The 21605-nt window shown below is 35.9% G+C and overlaps 1 protein-coding gene and 1 pseudogene across 1 annotated transcript in view; one reads left to right on the plus strand and one right to left on the minus strand.

Annotated features, from left to right (window-relative positions):
* MALRD1 (MAM and LDL receptor class A domain containing 1) overlaps positions 1–21605 on the plus strand; it is an 806170-nt gene that overhangs the window by 533290 nt on the left and 251275 nt on the right. The window contains exon 30 of the mRNA XM_078074136.1: positions 15134–15317. Coding sequence (XP_077930262.1) covers positions 15134–15317 — 184 coding nt within the window. The remainder of the gene's footprint in view (positions 1–15133; positions 15318–21605) is intronic.
* On the minus strand, positions 10195–11286 carry LOC118544850 (MICOS complex subunit MIC27 pseudogene; annotated as a pseudogene).

A 21605-nucleotide genomic window follows, 5' to 3' on the forward strand; every position in this document is an offset into this window, starting at 1 on the left:
TTCCACTTTAGGGCAATTCCATCATTAACCAGGCTCTTCCCTCACTTGTCATGATCATAACTAATCTTCTCCTAAGCAGTGAGGTCCCAGATGGGCTTCTCAAGCCCTTGCAGCGCTCACTCTATATTCAATGGCTGCTGGGTTATGCTGTCAGGTTGGAAGAGGCCCCTTAGGATAGAAAGAATGAGAGATTCAGCCAGAAAATAATGTGCTTATTCCAATTGAAGAAGTTTTGTGAAGCCTAGTGATTGCTATATGAGGTTCAGCTAAATCTGGCTTAGTAGATTTTATAAGGTGGTAATTGTTTATATTGTTCCAAAAAGCATAGGTCTACCTATTTTATACTCTTGCCATTCCATGGTAAAATGCAATCCTATTTACTAAGTTTTACTCCAAATCTGTTTCTTTGGAGACAGAACTTTACTACAACTCTATGAACAAACATCATAATAATTATTTTTACTATCTTTAAGGTAGTCTATTTTAACTCAAATGACCATGATTTAGGAATATTAGGCTTTAAAGTTAATATGAAACAAAAATGACCAAAAACAAACACCATAGAATGAAGTACTGTATGCAAATGATGATATCAGGGTTTAGACTAAATGCATTAAATCATTAGTGTCCTGCCTGCATGTAATGTAGGACAGGTGTCACTTTGAGTACCCACAGAAGAATACCAGAGTATTGAGAGACCCCATGGCAGGTCGTCATCTATATAAAGACATGAGACAACCAACTGACCCTGCTGCCAAGAAGGAAGAGAGGAGAAATCAATGGATTGGGGCCATGGAAGGAAGGTTATGCATTCCTTCCACACGTGATGCCCAGAACCTAACTATTGACAAAGCTGAAAGGAGACTTGTATAATTGGCAGCTGCATGTCACCCTGAAGCACTTCCTTCTGCTATTCATGAAGGCCAGGACGCAGCAGGGAATCTGATTTCAATCAGCATAAGGACAGCCATCCTACCAATGAACACAGTGTGACATAGGAAGCGGCTGACAAATATCACAAGAACGAAAGGAGATGATTATGTCATGTGAATCATTTATGTGAAGCATTGATCTAATTAGGGATGACATGTAAAAATATAAATGAAACCAGTCAAGAGATTGATGTAACATGTAGAGTCTAAAATAGAGCAAAGAAAAAGCCAGTGTGTTTGAAATATATATTTAATTAAATGAATTGAACCAAGAGTGTGGAAATCCAGCTCATATTTCTGGAATTATGCCAATTGTTCCTTACTGTAATCTTAACTGATTTCAGCTCAAGCAGTACTAAAGAGATATTACTGATTGTCCTTCACACAAACATACATTACTATGAGATCTGCCTCTTTACAGGGACATTTCAAAAATCAAAGCTAAAGTCATTATCAGTATACAATTAAAATATTACAGAAATGGATTTGTTGCTTTTGTGAAATGGACAATTCACTCTTACCTGATTTTGTATTCAGAAACTCCTTCAGTTGTGTTTGGTATTAAGTATTAACATTTGCCCTAAAAATCATGAGTTCATGCTCTCTAAGTCTTGAAATGGCTGTTGTCCAAAAGTGATAAAAATCTGAGCTGAGTTTGCTTAGCAACAGATGCCAGCAAACAGATTAGCATCAGATACCAGAAAATTTGGGGGCTGTAGGTGAAAATGGGTGGCTCTTTAAAACTGGATATCAAGAGATTCCAGGAGTGGGGAAAAAAAAAAAAAAAAAGAAAAATGCAACAAAGGGGAAGAGGGTAGGGTTGGAACCGGGGGGCCACTTTCCAAAAAGATATTAATGGTTGACATGAATTACTTTGGGCTTTGTCTTTTAAAATATTGTAGTTGTATGTTAATCACATCATTAAAAGTTGATTAGGAGCTATGTCTTCCCTTTCTTCATCCGCCAGAGTGGTTTTCCAAGACAATGGTGATCTGCCCTAAGACAGCTGTTAAATGACAGTGTAAACTCCCACTCTTTTTATTGGTCCTTAAAAATACCAGTCTTAGCCTCCATAATAGAATCTTGGTGGCTTATTTTGATTTCAACTCAGTTTGGTCTTCACCTGTTATTCATGATTTCTCCCTTAAAAGAGAATGGCTCTTGGGGAGCAGTAGCATGGAAAATGTTCTGGTGGACATATGTATGTGTGTGTAATGGCAGTAGATGCATACACACAGGTGTATATAAACATGGCATAGTAGATATACATACACATGTCTGTGCGTACAGGTATGTGTATACCTGCCTACACATATATATGTTTTCACTGGATCCCAATGAATGTGCCATCAGAGGGAGGTTATGACTGTTCTTAGCGGGCTATAGTGAACTGTAAGCATGAGCAGAAGCAAAGGACCCTGTGCCTCTTCTGTCTCTTGTATTAAAAGAGCTGCATGCATGCTCCTGAGATGATTAGAACTGCAGAAGGAAGTAAGAGGGAAAAGATCTCCAGCAGACATTTGGCTCTACTTCTTGACAGGACAAATGTGCAGACCTCTGTGGTCTGTGGTCCAGGGCATCATGCAGTAGGATGATGGCGGGGTAACCGTTTTGTCCTTAGAGTGTCCTTTGAGTGCCAGGTACCAACTCATTCCTGAGTCTCCCCTCCCACAGGAATGCTGGGGCACTAATCTAATCCTTGAGACTGAAGAGATCTATGTATCTCATATTTACATATTTATATTTATTTGTTTTTCTCATTTTTATTTTTCTTCATCTCTCTCCCCAAACATCTCACTGGAAAGAAATCCCTCACTGGATGAGGGATGACGTTGTTTAAATAATTATGATTTAATTTTTAATGTACTACTAATAATGTTAAATATTCATGCATGAAGATACTGGTAAAATGTTCGTGTGTCCTACATGCCAGGCATTGTGTTAGCAGCTTTAAATGCTCAATCTCTGATTCTCACAAAAGACAGAGTAAATATGACAGTTTTCATTTTTCACATAAAGAAAGGGAGGGTCATGGTGGTTAAAAACATGTCTAATTAGTAAAGAACTGGGTTATTTCTGTTACACTCCATTGAGCTCAAAATAAATATACTTGAGTCAGATTTGAATGTATTGCGAGATTGTAGTTTCTCTGTCACCAACCGTGTGGTTTAAGGGGTGGGAAATACCAAGAAAAAGCATCCAAGTCTCATGGAAGGCATCACTCATTTTTCTGCTAAGCCCACGGGTAGTTTTGGAATTTTCAGTCTTTGATAAATGAGAAGAAACATTGGCATCTCAAATTTATGGATAGAACTTTCTATCATTTTTATTCTTTTAATATATTCACTTAATACTTTTCTAATTACGTTCCTCTTTTCAGTGTGTGTGTTTGTGTGTGTGTGTGGTTTGTCTGTTTGCAGCTTTTCTCTAATTAATGTGGCCACGAGGAATGTCAGTGGCCGACATCTAGGTCAGTGTACTAGGATCTGCTTAATTTGTACCATAAGTTTTTTTCTTAACCACAATATTATCACTTAGTTTTATCATGTTATACTCTAGCATCTCCATTTCTAATCTCTGGAAAAATACAGGAGTAAATAAATGCAGTAATTATTCCTTACACATAGTATTCTTCCCTAGTAAATTTCTTGCCATTTGTTGCTGAGTAATTAACCCACCACTAATGGGCATTTGGGTCTCAGTGATGTTGCCCAAGACTTTAAAGGATGCACACAGGTCTTTTATGATATTAAACCTTAGTTTCGCTCTCATATTTTGTGTGTGCATGTCTATGTGTGTGTATGTATACATATATTCAATTTAATATATATATATTGAATTGAAAGGCCAAACCAAATCAAACTTTCATTTATAGTTCTTATTCTAGCATTTCAGCAGTTAAAATGTCTAGATAATAAATTATAGAGTGAGCGTTGTTCTCCTTTTAAAGAGAAATAACACATTTGGCCTAGCAGGGGCATAAACCATGTCTTACAGATGGCCTCTTGTTAGCTGAGCTCTCTAGTTCCAGGTAGTAGGCAGCAAGAAGCATGGGCATTAGATTCAGACAAATCCGAGTTCAGTCTCTGCTCTGCCCTTAAATTGCTTGCTGTGTGTTCTCAGCTTCAAGTTTCATAACTACTGAGACTCTGTTTTCTTATTTATAAAGTGAATTAATAATAGGTATTTTTCAGGGTTGTTTTTAGCATTATAAGACTGTATCTAAGACCCCAGAATAATTATAGCTATTACTATGTTAATATTATTATAATTCGTATATAGTATATACATATAAGAAAGCAAATAAAAGGTTCAATTATTTTATAATTTATTGAGCATCTTCTGTATAGGAGATACTTTACGTGGCATCTTTGATAGAGGAACACAGAAATAAGACATGGAATTTCCCATGAAGGAATTCATCCCAATAAGATACATACATACCTGCACACATGCACGCATGCACACACACACACACACACACGCACATATATACTAAATATACTAAATATATATATATGTACACTAAATATATATATACTCTCTATATATACACACTAAATATAACTACATGCATACATATACAAGCAGACCAAATATCAAATCACGTGCATTAATTTCCTGAGCTAGAAACATCAGGAGCTGTAAATGCTTGACCTCTTTCTCACCACCTGTCCAGAATCTCTGACCATTGTCAACTGTTCTAGATCAACGTCCCCACCTTGTGGACAGAATAAAGAGTCTGACCCCACATCACTTTCCCTTACTGCCTTCATTCAGATTTTGGGAAGACATTACAGTAAACCTTAGTATGGCTCTCATATTTTGTGTGTGCATGTCTATGTGTGTGTATGTATACATCCAAGTCTCATTGAAGGCATGAGATGGGGAGAGAGGCTTTGGTAATCTGGATGTGAATGGGTCATCTCTAAAAGATTTAGCTAGCACTCACTGCAGGCTCCATATTTGGTGAATTTTATCAAAGGTATCCCTTCTTTATAAAATACAGGTATATGTTTATCTCCTTCCTCTTTTCCCCTCTCTTCAAACTTCCCAGCCAGCCAACTGCTCAAAAGGTATTTCTTTACCTGAAATTGTACTAATTCTGCATTCTTTAACTCTGAAATTCTAATCTCTGATTACAGCTTCTATAATTTTATTTCTCAAAGTACTAAACATTCTTTTCTATCTCATGGTGACCCCAAGACCTCCTTATTCTCCTGATCTCTGCCTCTTCTTCTCTATTATGCCCACCACACCCATCCCCATCCTCAGAGGATTGTTTCCCATGTGCTAGGTGATCTTCAAAATTCTTTACCTATATTATCTCTTTTAATCATTTCAGTCTTATATATCAGGTGCTATAGGTCCATGCTTCCCTACCCAATTTTAAATTCAAAATCTAAAAAGCTCTGAAAATTAAAAACAGTGTTTTTTACTCATTTGACATCAAGACCTGACACAAACTGAGAAGAGGCTATTTTTTAGTCTTTATTGATTCCACTGAACATAAACAATCGTATTTTACTTCGGAAGTACTTATATAATTATGGAATCGATAGTACAAACTCACTGGATATACACCTAAAATAGGATATGTGTACTGTAATGTCTTCCTAAAATCTGAAAAATTCTGAATTAAAAAACACATTTTGATCACAAAGGGTTGAAATAACAGACTGTGAATGAGTATTGCGGTCATAGTCACTTTACAGCTAAGGAAGGAGAGGCCAAAGTAAAGGGGCAGACCTGCCCAAAGTCATACACTAGTTAGGGACATAACTAAAATTCCAAAGTTGATCTGTATCCAGAACCTGATCTCTAAGCATGTGCTTCTTCTGATAAATGCTGTAGCCCTAAATTTTCTGAACTCGGTCCTATACATTTTACCTTCATATTTTCAGCAGTCTTTGTATGATTTCTCGTTCTTAGTTTCAGGCTACCAAGAAAGCAATCTCATTGGTTTACTCCATTCCTTAACAGCTACCAGTGGCTTCCCATTGGCCATAGGACTGGGTCTTAAATTCTCACAATGACATTAAAGACACTTTCCATAACATGGCCTTGGTCTATATGTCTAATCTTGACTCCAGTCTTTAACTCACTTTTGATATTCTAATTGCATCAGGACCCAAAATATTCAAACACTTCTATATGCCAGGGCCTTTAATCATGTGGTGTTCTTTGCTTGGACTGTTCTCATATACTTTATGTACTCGGTGGTCTCTTGCTGAGTTTTCAAGGCCCAATTCCAATGCTACATCCTTTAATGTACCTTGCTAATTTCACACAGATGCTTCATCTCACTGCAACCCCACCAAAGCACTGTACCATTTTCCATAATATAATGGAATTTGCTCACACTGAAGTGCGATATATATGGTGTTTTTCTTCCCTTTGATTTGTGAGCCATTTAAACCATAACTTATTTTTCTTCTTGATACTCAGCTGAATTAATGATATATAAGAGAATCCTAATACTTGATTGAAATTAAAATACAGCATTCATGTGAATCATGTCTATTCAGATTTCATTACTTGTCCTCACATGCATCAGGGAATATTAAAATGTAGTTAGCAATTTAAACATGCCTCCTTTGAGTTTATGCAAAAAAAACCCAAAAAAACCCTGAAGTTTTATTTCTATCATTATAACATTTTATCAGCAAATGGAAGGATGCCTGACTTAGAGTCAATGCTCACTATATGGGTTAAATAAGTAGAAAAATGATAAATTCATTTATCATGTTGGGGTTTTAATCTTTAATTAATAAACCATTGTTTATCTTATTTAATTCCTATCCTGTGTGAATTAATGGCTAGTCTTATCTCTTTTGTCATTGACTTAATTCTTATACTCGTATGGTCTTTCATCTTTGTTTTCATGTCTTAAGTTTGTAATCTTTTTCAATGTATCTTTTTATTTCATTAATCTACTTTGAGAATAAAAGTTTGGGTATTTTTGACTTGTCTGTTAAATACCAAACATTATTCCTGTTTTGGGGAATCCAGTGATTTATTCAAGCAAGAAAATTCTCCCATTCTTTATATATATATAATATATACTTTCCTGAGTAGTAGCACCTTTATATATTGTATTTTGTGTTTATTAGAGAGTATCGATATTTAGAGGAATTTGAATTGAGAATATTACTTTTAACATTCTACTGAAAGATTTTTTATTCACGTTTTATAAACAGTGTATACTGGTGTCCCTTTGGGAGGAAAAATTTGTACAAGGATCTTAGCTTGAAGGTTGCTCTTCATTAGTACACATTTGCTGTTTTATTTTTGTTTTATTGTTTTATTTTCTCTGTCATTATTCCCCACCCCTCAAGGAAGACAGCAAACTGAGTTATGTCCAATAATTTTGTCATAAAATGCTGCTCTTCTGTTTTCATTGAATCATTGTCAACTCTCATGAACAGCAGTGTGCCAAGGGACAGATACAATCATTCATGACTGACATTTTTGCTCCAGACCTTGCTGTCTCCTCTTCCTGTCAGATGCTTCCTAAGGACTCCTCATTTATATTTTTTCCCATTGTTCTTCTATGTTCAACCGTATGAATGTTTTTCTCCTTCAGGAACCAAATGTAGTGTGAAAGACAGTAGAAACCAGCCATCAACCACTAAGTAGGAAATCACCTTGAATATCATAGATCGGGAATTTTAATTGGGTTAGTGAGCTTTGTCTATGTAGAGTATAATAAAGACCTTGCAAGAATCATTCTAACTTTTTCAGCTCTATGGCCTATTCCTTATTATGGATAATTCTTATTCCTTTTCGTATCACCTAAGATTTAGAACAATTGTAGTATGTCTTAGGAAAATTATCTCTATGAATATAGTAACTCACTGTTTTAGAGAACATACCTTTTGGTGAGTTTGTAAATGTTTATGACAACTAAGTTATATAATTTAAACCTATTAAAATTAGTCTTTACGTGTATCAGAGAATGAATCTGAAATCAAATAGAAGTTTTACAGGGAAGCTTTGAGGCAATTTTCAGCTGTACTAGTAATTCCACACAACATCTTAATTCACCAAGTTGAAATTAAATATACATTCATTCATTAAACACATGCTTTTGTAGGACCTACATTATGCCAAGCTCTGTGTTAGGCATGGAGACCCAGAGGTGAATAGGATGGAAAAAGTTCTCATCCTCGTGGACCTTAAACTGTGGTAGGAAAGACAATGAACAAATACTGAAGTAATTGAAACATAAGATGATATTGAAAAATTAGAAGTATAAGGTACTATCAGCAACAAAGTAAGGTGATACTATATGAGTGAGGATAGAACCCACCCTGAAGGTTCTGTCCACTTCTCTAAGGTGATACTGGAAGAAAAAAATCCTAACACTAAATACTGCATTTCTCTAATTCTAGTAATTGCATTCCTGATACAGTTTTTTCTTCCTCCCCCAAATTCAAATTATTCTAGAGCTTTGTCAACAGTTGGAAAAGGAAATTGAAATATTTTAGGTGCTTTATAATAAGAACATTTTCAGATGATATTCTATAAATTACATACTCATTTAGTATTAGTTGCACAATGTGCTTTTGTTTCCTTTTCACAGAAATATGTCTACATAGACACATGCAGTCCATTTCTGGTTGTCTATTAAGCACTTACTATATGCAAGGCCCTGTGCTAGGTACTGTTTATCAGATCTTGCCCAGCATTGCATTCTGTGTATCTAATGGGAGAGGTAGATATTTATCTGGTCATCACACTAGTGAAGACTTTATGTAATTACAAGTGTGGTGAGTGCTATGAAGGAAGAGTGCATAATGCTCTCGGAGTCTGTGGCATGGAGGTATGATTGAGTTGAGTAGATCAATGGGGGCTGCATGAGGAAGGGATGATTCCACTGAAACATGAGTGGGAATTAACTAGCTGAAAGGAGGAAAGAAAAAGACCATTTCGTATGAATGTGCTAAGAAGGGAAGGAGAATGGGCCATTGAAGGACTACAAGAGAGTGAGTGCAGTTGAAGCAGGAGGAGGAAGAGAAGTCTGGTAGGAAATGAGGTTGGGCAGGGGGTTTCTGAGCCACTTTAATGTTGAGACTGCAGGTATCTCCTAGTGTCATAATGTGGACATTGACTTTTTTTTTAAGATTTTATTTATTTATTTGTCAGAGAGAGGGAGAGCATGAGCGGGGGGAGGGGCAGAGGGAGAAGCAGGCTCCATGCTAAGCAAAGAGCCTGATGTGGGACTTGATCCCAGGACCCTCGGATCATGACCTGAGCTGAAGGCAGATGCTTAGCTGACAGAGCTACACAGGCGTCCCGTGGACATTGATTTTTTTTTTCTTTTTTAAAGATTTTATTTACTTGACGGAGACACAGCGAGAGAGGGAACACAAGCAAGGGGAGTGGGAGCCCGATGCAGGGCTGGATCCCAGGACCCTGGGATCATGACCTGAGCCGAAGGCAGATGCTTAACGACTGAGCCACTCAGGCGCCTGGAATCAGATCTTTCTACTCATTAATTAATTCTTCATTTGTAACCATCCTGCTGTTTTTATACCTGTTTGTTCTTCATGGACATATTATATTTTTCTTACCCAATATTTCTATTTAGTTACTGTCATGATTTCCTGTTTTATTTTATATTGCTATATCTTTGCTTATCTTCTTAGGTATGCATGAAGCCTTTTATTTTTATCTTTTATATATTTTTTAAGTTTTTACTTAAGTTTCAGTTAGTTAATATACAGTGTAATATTAGTTTCAGGTGTACAATATAGTGATTCAGCACTTCCATACAACACCCAGTGCTAAAACTCTGATTTCATCTGTTTTTAAATTCTCCTTTATTAATGTTATATATTGAGTTTATTGTCTTCTTTTAATAGTTATGTGGCCTCTGGGAGCCTAATAATTTTGGCCTGTTAACTCATGCATCTATAGTAATGTGAGTTGCTCTCTGTGGTGATTCAGGGAAGGCAGAAGGCCAGCCCTTGCCTGTCTCCCACTCGCCACTGTGACACACATTGCCATATATCTAGAAATAAATGTTATAATAAGTATGTAACTTATTTATTAAAAAGACTAATTTTTTTTGTCATAAAATATGGATATTTTATTCCAGCTCTGGGGAATGAAAAAAAAGAGGAACACATTCTTCTGCACACCATTCTAATTTAGCTGACATTAATTTGAAAAAGCTAAAGCAAATATGTATATGTATCTGTATAAATATTTATATATACACATACATATTTCATCAGTGTTTATATATTTACTCTATTTTTGTTTTTTAATAAACGCCCTTAAAAATCATTAAATGCATCCCAATACTTCTGCCTCTTCATCAATCATTTAATACTGTTTGGATTAAATTCACAGTTTGTGTTTTAATCCCTTATGTGATTGGTCAAACTGTATATTACATTAGAAGATGTGAGGGAAAAACTTCGTTTAAAAGTTATACCCTAAAAAAAAAAGTTATACTCTCTGTGTCACAGTTACCCTTTACATGATTTTTTCATCATTGTTTTCAACTTCACACATCTCGTAGTTCTCTACGCAGACTATTTCAGCTTCCAGTGTTGTACATATCTACATCTTCTGGATGGGACTGCCCGTGATCCATGAGCTTGGGGTCAAGCATAAACTGTGTAGCCCCTGAGGTGGATTCTGATTTTGTCTTTGTTTCAGAGCTGAGTTCTGCTGTAAAGGGCACTGAGTATTTCAGGCTGTCAGTTGTTTTTGCAGGTATTTCTATTTCAGCAGAATTTCCTAGCTTAGATTTTTCTTTAGGTTTAGGAAATGACTCTTTTTTGTTGATTTTTGTCCACAATGATTTAACTGCTTCATAAATTTGCTGGCTTGTAGTATATGCCTTTTTCCCAGTTACCTTTGCAATTATTACTGACTGAACTGGGTAGCAAACAATTGCCCCTAAAGTGGCCAGTCCCAGTGGATAAGCAATTTTCTTAAACCTAGAACCTTTTCTTGCTGAAACCAAGCCTGCCAATCCTGAAACTGTAATCATTCCAAGTTTTGGAAGAAAATCTCGAGGTGGATTCTTCAGATAGATATATGCATCTTTTCCAAATTGTACCGTATCCATTATTCCATTTTTCACAAACACATAAACACCCTTGCCCCAGCCAATATAATGACCAGTTGTAGTGCGGATGGGTGCAAAGCCCATTTGTAAACGACCAGGCTGTTCCTCAACATATTTAGACTGCAGAGGTGGTGCAGTATATATGGGGAGCTGCTCTGGTTTTACTAGCTGCTTTTTGTATTCTTCTTTAGCTGCATGCACAGTTATAGATGCACATATCAGACCTCCAGGTATGGTTGTCAGCTTTCCCATCCTAACAGCCGCCATATCTGTGACCTTCTCCGTCTGAGTTTTTCATATGGTGGTAAAAAAGACTAAAATTTTAGTGAGTGGCATGAAGAGTCCTGAACAAGTCAAAAAATAAATGATATCTCAGGGTAAAATATTTCAATATTTAAAATTTCACCTATTTATTAAATTATTCTAAGTTTCATTTAGGAGACTGAATGTATGAGAAGACCAAAAGAACAAAAAAAAAAAAAATTGAGGATGAAAATGTGACCTATTAAAATGCAACATTAAGACTTAACTCCAGTGTAGCAACTTTACGTCCCTTTATGTCTTTACTCTCTTACACTTATAATATTTATGCCTTAATTATTTGCTTTACATACATTGAGAACCATATTACATGGTATTTTTCCTTCAACCATCAAAAATAAATTCAAGAGCATAAGAAAAGTTTATTGTATTTACTCATATTTTAGCTGGTTTTTTTTTATCCCTTCTTGATATTCTAAGATTCATTCTTTTATCATCTCCTTTATGCTTAAATAAGCTCCATTAGCCATTTATTTAAGGTGTGTCTACTGGTGACAAATTTGCTTAGTTTTCTTTCTTTTGAAAAAATCTTGGAAGGAGAGGTCTTGGGGCCCCTGGGTACTGGATTTGGGTTGAAGTCTAGGCTCTGCTCGGCCTTTGCTTTTTGGGTGGGGGCAGAGTTTTAATATTTCTTACTGCTTTTCTTTTCATGACACAAAAGGGAAACACTGACATAAAGTATGAGGGCAGATACATTGCCAAAACAAATATGCAGTATATAAGATAAAGGATCAATATGCATAATACATGGCAAATCAGTTCAAAGTTGGGTAAATGGTTACATTACAAGAAGAAAGTATTCCTTCAATTTCTATAATTTAATTATCATTGTACTAATGTCTATTTTTACTATTACTAGTGTAGCCAATCACTTTTCATATGTTTATTGCCTTGGGTTGTTGGGATGGTTTAACATCCATATGAACGAATCCAAGAGATATGTCCTTGGCCAGTAGCAGTGTCATGAGTTGATATTAAGAGGTTTCTCATTTTTTTCAATTTAGAATGAATTGAAAATCAGAATATTAAGTAAATAAAGCAACAGTGTATGTAGAACAAAAATGAGATTGACATATACTATTTTTTTAAAAAAATTGTTCTGATATATATTGATATATATCAGAAAAATAAATAAAATCTATATTTATGTAACTTTTCTAGCAATTTATTTTTCTGACTTTCGCATATTCGATTATTACCTCCAGAGTAATACCAAAAAAAAGAGGTGAAACTCTCTTTTTTTTTCACCTTTTTATTCCTGGTATCTAACATAGTACATGTGAACATCGAATGTTTGTGGAATAAATGAATGAATGGACAGATAAGCGAATAAGTAAATAAGTCTCCATTTTACATTTGGATGCATAATTTTGATAATTATGGGGGTAAGATTTGATATGTTATATTCAAAGAGGAATGATATGGGGCACCTGGGTGGCTCAGCTGTTAAGCGTCTGCCTTCGGCTTGGGTCATGATCCCAGGATCCTGGGACTGAGCCCCACATCGAGCCCCACACTGGGCTCCCTGCTTGGTGGGAAGCCTGCTTCTCCCTCTCACATTCTCCCTGCTTGTGTTCCCTCTCTCCCTATCTCTCTCTGTCAAATAAATAAATAAAATCTTAAAAAAAAAAAAAAAAGAGGAATGATAGTAAATATATTAGAATGATATTCTGCAGTCGCCTGCCTTTAGGTTGGTCCATAGTTGGTTTTCAAAAGAATTCACCCTTGTTTTCTTTTCTTACTACATAAAATGATAATGGATGTATTATTCAAATCTCCTTTTCACTAGAAGGTCAGTTGTAAGACTGAAGAAATAGTTTTTATGTTATTGATTAAAATGATCACAGAACCTTCTGTGATGGTATTTGTTGAAAACCCTTTGGGGGCTTGTTAATGAGTGGCTCTAGAAACTTCAGAAGTAGATTAATAGGAAAATATCAGCAAAGTGAGTTAAGTTTGTAAATTAAGACAGACTTTATTAATATCCATGCCTGTTATGTTGCTATGTGTCAGACATGCCCCCTCTACTTTAATCTTTAATTTAACTAATCATTCCTTTGATTCCACATCACTATGACATCACTGATAGTTAAAGATTAACCTTGAAAAAGGCTTCTCTTCTTTAGTCATCAGAAAGATATGAAATTCCATTAATTAGGTGTGAATTTCCCATCCCCTTCAAGGCAAAAGTTACAAGAGTCTCTGTGTGTAAAGATTTATCATATTTTTTGGTGGTGGCAGGGGAGGCTGTTCAGAAATCTGTCTAGACACCATTAGTTGTTTTGCAAAGTTAATTTTGGATTAACTGATATGTGGCTCTGCTTTCTCTGTAATTCAACCAAGGAAGAACTGCTTGATTGTGTCTCCCTCAGCAGAACAAGATGTCAGCCATATTTATCAACATTAGTGCCCTAAAAGCAAGAACCTATGGAAATGTAATTCTTTTGGATCCTTTTTTCAAATATTTCTCTTTTTCTTCAGCTTATGGTAAAAAAAAAAATACCTGTAAATTATGTATTTCACAGTTGCATGCTATAAATCTGTTGGAACAGGTGCTTGATATTCTGGCTGCCATTCCCTTCAATTCCACAGTTTTGATTACAAGCTTCAGACATGTTATTCTTGTTAATTTGTTATGAGAACAAAATAGTGGACCCTGAGATATTAGTTATGTGGGGCTAACCATAAACATAAACATATATGTACGTATATATAATAACATAGCAATATATATATTTATAATGCTATATATATATAGCAAATATATATTTATTACTCTTTCTTTGCAATGTGTCAGTCATCATGATTTATTAAAACATCTAATTCTCAGGAGGAGCTAGGTCCAGAAGAGCAACAAACAATGAAAACCAACCTTACACATTCAGAGGAGACACTTACATAAGTTTTTTTAGAAAATTAATTTTTCCTTTATAACTGAAGAGTGTGGTATAGAAAAAGTTGTAGTTGATGCTCATATATCAGTCATAATAGAATTTTTTAGATAGCCAAAATAATACATTAATAGGATTTTTGAAATCCTAATGATCTTGGGAATCATCACTTTGCCACCATGGCTCACTTCACAATCCCTTTGTCATACCCATCAGAGATAGTGATTTCTCCCACATATTCCTCCTTCCATCTCTTTTTTTCTCTTTTCCCATGTAAATTATTTCCACTCTTTGAAGGAAGGTACAATCTAAATAATTACAGAATATGAATAGAAGATTGGGGGAGCATCCTGAGCTATAACCCAGGATTTCTGTAAAATGTTCAGACCCCATCAGATATTGAGGATTTTGTGTGCATGCAAAGGAGAGGTGGAATGAACCAAGTAGGCCACTCCTAAATAGTGGTGTCTCTGAAAACACCAAAACAGATTTATCAGTACTTCTAGGAAACACTGTAGTAGATTAATATGCCTCTGTTTTATTTATTTATTTATTTTTAAAGATTTTATTTATTTATTTGACAGAGAGAGAGAGAGTGATCACAAGTAGGCAGACAGGCAGGCAGGCAGAGGGAGAGTCAGAAGCAGGCTCCCCGCCGAGCACAGAGCCGGATGTGGGGCTCATTCCAGGACACGGGGATCATGACCCGAGCCGAAGGCAGACGCTCAACTGACTGAGCCACCCAGGCGCCCCTAATATGCCTCTGTTTTAATGAGATCAAGTATATTATGGATGTTATCAGAGTTCCAGTGTTTGTTTTTTAATCAGTTTTCATTAATCAGATGCTTCTGTTCTAAATGATTGGCTTTTTTTCTTCATTTGTGTTTATTTCTCTAATGCAGACAGAGAAAGGACTGTCAAAAGTATGGCAAGAAAGTGAGCAGAACTCTGGTGATCACTGGCAAAGGGCTGTCATCCTGCTAGGAAAGCTAAGGAATTTTGAAGTCCTATTCCAAGGGATCAGAACAAGGGATCTAGGAGGAGGACCTGCGATTGATGACATTGAGTTTAAAAACTGCATGACTGGTAAGTTCCTGGAAATCACTTCTATTTGGAACAACTTTTATAATCCAGCCATCTTATCATTACTTCTCATTTACAAAATGTTCTGCTGAAATATATTTGGTACCTCCATACAAATCAGTTGAAAGAGATCATTTCATAAACTTACATGTTAAGAGAGGATAGCGTCTCCCTCCCACAAGCACACAAGCATTTAATTCCTTGCCTCCTTCAGACCATCCCCTCTCTGACATGTAGAAGTGTTTTCCTTTGCATTGACTTTTCAACACAACTTAAGGGCATGCCTAATATTTACATACCTTTATCTAAATTAATTTAAAATGAACTAGTAAAAAAAATTGTTAGAAAGCTGTCACTTAGCAGATATATGAGAAATACATTCACCCAGGTGTAATTCAAGCAGAACTTGAATTGACAGCAAGGCTTTGGGTATTTAAAATGCTACTCCAGCAGGTGAACAGCAACTTGAAAAATTTTGCTATCGTTTATCTCACTTCCAAATGTGTGAAGTGTAACTATACTTAGATTTTCTTTACAGAACTACCCAGAAAATGTCAAAAATAATTATAAATATACTTGCACAGTTTCACAACTGGCAAAGTTCTTTCTGAGGCACTCTTCCATCTGATTTCCAAAATAGTGCCATGTGATATACACTGCCAACAAATTCTACACTGATTCTCTTGGAGGCAAGCTCCTGACTGCGAGCAAAACTTGAGTGCTGTTTAATTTTATTATTGCTCTCACATTAAAGTATCATTTCACTGAGCTCAAAAATGTGATTTGGTATTTGGTGATGCTACAGCATCTGCTCTTTTTATGAGCAAGGCTGCTTCAAAGATCCCAGATGATGTAGGGAGCACAGAGCTCTGGGTATTCATGTCAAGAAAGGGACAGGATTTGGGCTTGGAGATGTTTGGGAGACTGTTCTGGACAACAGAAAATGAGGTTCTGAATATATAATCATGAAAATATATCTTAGAAGATATGCGTTTATTCTAGAAGGATGTGCTTCTTCAGTTCTTCGCTAGTCACCTTCCTAATAATATGCTAAATTTCTATTATAGTTAGTTCTTCAATCTATAAATGATTCTGGCAACTTAAAAAAAAAAATCTCCAGAACTTTTTTTCTAAGATTTTAGAAAGAAAGGAGCTTTTATTAAACTAGAGAGATTCCTTTCCTCTAAAGAGAGGCAGAATGATTATTAGATGGGTTGAGTCAGGACAGAAGAAATCGGAGCGTTCTTATTCCAACTTTGCCAGTTTCGTGGAGAAGTTTGCACTGTTTTGTTTTCCCCATTCTTTTAAAGTCCTATGAGAATTTACATGATTATAATTAATTTTATTCAGCTCAATCTAATGCTCAGCTACTGAGAAACACTTTAATATCTTATGTTTAGTGATAAAGTACTTTTTAGGTCTATAGTTCTTTCTGTGTCTTCAAAATAAAGAGGCAAATTATGACCAATTGTACTTGAATATAGTCAGTTGTGTATCAAATATGTTTTAGGACAAAGTAGCTATTGCTTTATTAAAAAGCAGTTAAAGCCCAATCTGCTACAGATAATGAAGGTTTTCAGATTATGTTTTAGTTAAGATAGAGAGAAGAAAAAAACATTCTGAGAAAGTGTGAAAGAATATCTATGGAACTAAAAGACAATGATTATTTTGTCTCCTTAAACTACATGCCAGTAAAAATTAGTGTTACTCAGAATTTGTTACCCTAAGCTGGTTGGCACTATCACCAATTTAGAAGAGAATGGTATTTAACTAAACCTAAACATCAGAAATGCACTATAGAACAGTGGTTAAGAACAAGGAGTCTTGGGTGCCTGGGTGGCTGAGTCAGTTAAAACATCTGACTCTGATTTCAGCTCAAGTCATGATCTCAGGGTGGTGAGATGGAGCCCCTGCCCCCCTCAGTCTCCCCACTCAGTGGGGCATCTGCTTCTCTCCCTCTTCCTCTCCCTCTGTTCCTCCCCCAACTCAAGCTGTCTTTATGTCTCTCTAAAATAAATCAAAAAAAAAAAAAAAAAAAAGAAAGAAAAGAAAAGAACAAGGAGTCTTGTAGGAAACCTGGGTGGCTCAGTTGATTAAGCATCTGACTCTTGATTTCAGCTCAGGTCATGATCTCAGGGTTCTGTGATTGGGCTCCATGCTCAGCAGGAGTCTGCTTGAGATTCTCTCTCTTCCCTGTCCTTCTGCACCTACCCCACACCCCCACTCTCAATCTCAAAAAGAAAAAAAAAGAAGTCTGGAGTCTAACTATCTGGGTGTGGAATCAGCTTTTCCATTTACTAGTTTGGGTGACTTTATTTTACTTTGCCTCAGTTTTCTTATCAATAAAATGGGGACGATAATGATAGGACTTCCATCATAACTTTCTGTGAATATTAAATATGTTAATATATGTGAAGTGCTTAGAAGAGACTTGACACACAGTAAAATTGGTATATCACATTTTATTGTTATAGTTGTCACCATTCCTATTGACCATGACCATATTCTCAGTTGGTGTTTTATTGCCCTGCACTAGGTAACCAACTTCAAATCATATGCAAACACATTGCCATAAAGTCTATCATGGAATTGTTGCTGTTTGCCATTTGAGATGAAGAACTTAGAACATTACTTCATATTTATCTGTCACATACTACCCATAACAAAAGACCATATATTATACGATACCATTTATATGAAATATCCATAACAGACAGATGTGTAGAGACAGAAAGTAGATGAGTGGTTGTTTAGGGCTCCTTAGGGTTGAAGAAAAAAGGGGTGAGGAATAAGTGCTAAGGAATATGCATTTCTGTGTAGGATGATTCTCTGTAGGATGAAAATATTCTACATTTTTTATGGCAGTTGCCCAACTTCATAAATATACGAAAGCCATTAAATTGTAAACATAATATAGGTGATCTTAATGTATGTAAATTCTAAATTACAAATCAATGAAGTTGTTTAAAATCTATATAAAAGTAGGAGAATTACAGAAACATGGTCGTGGTGGTGGTGGGGTTTGTGGCAGAGTGGTTTTTGGATTTTCCCAAGTTCTCACATCCAGTCAGAGCACCTAGTTAGTGAAGTCAGTCTGTCACAGAAAACATAGACAACAAAATTAAGTGAAAATGCATCCCTACAAAAGCCGGTATATAAGCAAATAGGGATAAACCACTAACAACCACAAGACCTGTGTGTTATTTATGTCTGTAAAGGAGAAGACAGGAGAATCATGAAAGAGCCAACAGATATTCACTGGGAAATTCAGTCAGGTGGTTTGAGAATGGTAGCTAAAACTGGAGGGGTTTCACTCACTTATGGAATGAGTGGGTCCAGGGCTCTGTGGGAAGTTCTGGGGGGTGGGAGCCATTGACACCATGAACACTCAAACTGGATCCACCATGATTCCCTTCCATTTCAGCAGTTCACATTCATAAACCCAGCGAAACCAAGCATTAACACACACAGCACTGGGACTAGAATCAAAATTGAGTAGACTAGGGACAGATGAAGAAAAGAGAAGACCCACATCAAAGCGGGGGATGGGGACTAAGCCAGAAAATCTCAAAAAGCAAGGCACCATATGTTTTTATAGATTTATGTAGATTCTATAGACTTATAACCTTTTTCAGGGATTTAGCACTAATCCTCTAACTTTGGCTATGTCATTATAGAGCTTCAGTTTTCACATTTGCAGAATGACAGGATCATAATGGACTCTCTGGGATTTTCCTAGGACTCTCTGACAGCTTTGGAGTCTATGTATATTTTTAAAAGTTTGGAATAATTGAGATCAATTTAAAATTGATGAAAAGTGAATATGGAAGAAGGTGGAGGATATATATGATTTCTATGTATTTCTATTTATATTTGGTGGTTATCTACTTTACCTGCAAATAAGAAAGCTATCTGAACTTCATAGTTACTTTTTATTTTCCATTCAAAAACTTACAACTCAATTTATTAGATAATATTTAGTACATGACCAACATAAAGCTATATGGATTATTTTTTTATTTCTTTGCATTCTGAATACATCATGGTACTATCTTCAATTTACTATCAAATCTGTTGTATTTCTCTAAAAAGAAAAATAAGACAAAGGCATAGACCTAGTCTTCAGTCTGTCCAGGGACCCATTAAGAAGCATATCTTCTTTTTGGATAAGTTAACAAAGAAGCAAGGTGCTTATTCATGGAAAATTAAGTAACAGATTAGGAACTTGGTATCTCCTCTTTTTAAATTCACGTTGATTTAAAATGTTTTTTTTTTTTTATAAAAATCTTATAAAATGCAACTACCATCCTATAGCAGAGAGAAGTAGGACTGGAATTTATATAGGCAGGAAAGAAATATTCCATCATTGTAATTATCAAAGTGTAAATTCTGAATTTAAATGGTCACTCATTTTCCAAGAGAGTATTGTTTACTAAGTACAATCATTCAGCTGATACTTACTGCATTTGCTATGAATACTAAGTAGCATTTATGTCAGTTGTTGGGAGCCCAGTTCTGCAAAACCATTAGGTACAAATCCTAGGTTACCCTCTTGCTGTCTGCTCTGTGGTTTTAGGCAAGACACATGATCATCTTTTGTCTCATTTTTCTCAGCTATGAAATAATAATACTGCTTCCATCTTGGAGAGCTTTAGGACTAAATCATTTTCTTCATGCAAAGTGCTTTGAAGAATGCGTGAGATCCGCAAACATTGAATATTTGTTAGCTAAAAGTATAAAGGAACAATAAGTGCAGGCTTGATATTGTTTTAGGCACAACACTTTTTATATCATCCTTTAAGATCTGGTTCTGTTCTGTTCACCTGTTCAGCAAACATGTATTGATTGCCTGGGCTGCAGAAAACTGTACAGTGAACTGTGCACATCTCCTCCGAACAGGCCTGAAATGCACGTGTTACACAGTGTTTGGCTTTATTGATTTTCCAGTTCCCGTTTTGGCGCCCCTGCCTTGACTCCCGGCACTTCCTCCCCTACCCCACATGCCCCTGTGCCTTATATTTCCTGGACTGCTCTGTGAACTGTTTCCAAGAAACTAGTAAGCCTGGTCCGTTAGCCTGGTACCTTAGGGTGGGAGACAACAGTGTCAGATGTTGCCTTTTCGACTGAAACATCTAGAAGATGCAATTGACTGATGACCAGATTTTAGTTCAGGGAAAAAGAAGGAATAATTTAGGGAATAGAAAATGCTTCCAGAAGTCAATAAAATCTTCTAAGTAGACAGTAGCACAGTAGCTACTCTGTCTTTCTCTAAATTCATACAGAACAAAACACATCATGCTTCCCAAATAATCCTAAATGTGAAAGGAAGGAAATAGTTTGGGGATAAAGTAAGGGAAGCCAGAGCGTCATTATAATTTTAGATGTCTGGTGCATTGTCTTCACACATAAATTGAAAAGGCTTACCCTTTTATTATAACAACTTCCACACCTTTCATTTTTCCCCTCAAAAACTGTATGTAAAGTGACTCCTAAGTGTCCTTTAAACAGTAATTGATCTGGAGTGAAAAATATGGCTTGATGATAATGATTTCAGTGCAGCATTACTCTGGATTCAAATTGAACTTGGGAGATCACAAAACAGTGATTGCTCTATATAAAGTTCACGAATACATAAATCTATAAACAGAAGCCTGTAGAGTTTGCCTTCAAAACTTAACCTTCTTCACTTAGTTTAGATGAAAAGCTGTATTTCTACTTAAGATATGAGTCCTCCAAGTGTTGCTTTTAGATCTCACACAATTTTCTTTTAAAGTATATGTTGTCAGAGAAGAGAAGAAAAAAAAAAAAAAGAAGAAAGGGAGGATGGCAGTGAGTAAAAAAATATAATAATAACTGAACATCTCACCCTAATGAAATAATTAAAAGCCATTTATAATAACTAATGGGTAGATGATTTGTAGCTCTGTATAATGTAAGGGAGGATAAAGAATGAATGGGTATATGGATGGATGGATGGGTGGATGAACGGACGGGTGGATGGGAGGACAGGTAGATTAATAGAAGCCGTTTACTCAAATCTTGGTGCATGTGTGAAAATTCAGATCAGAGCAAGTTTCTGCCTTCATTGAGTTACATTCTGGTGGCAGACGCAGATAATAAGCAAAGTAATATGTAATATTGTGTCATGTGGTAATAGAGGCTATGAATGCTATAGGGAGAAAGCTATGGAGATTATTACCTTGATTAGAGTGGTAACAAACAGTCTCTTTGATGGTTAGAGTTGAGCAGAACCTTAAATGAAATAAGAGGTGACCATGCAAACATCTTAGT

The sequence above is a fragment of the Halichoerus grypus genome, chromosome 6, assembly GCF_964656455.1.
Source record: "Halichoerus grypus chromosome 6, mHalGry1.hap1.1, whole genome shotgun sequence".
NCBI lineage: Eukaryota > Metazoa > Chordata > Mammalia > Carnivora > Phocidae > Halichoerus > Halichoerus grypus.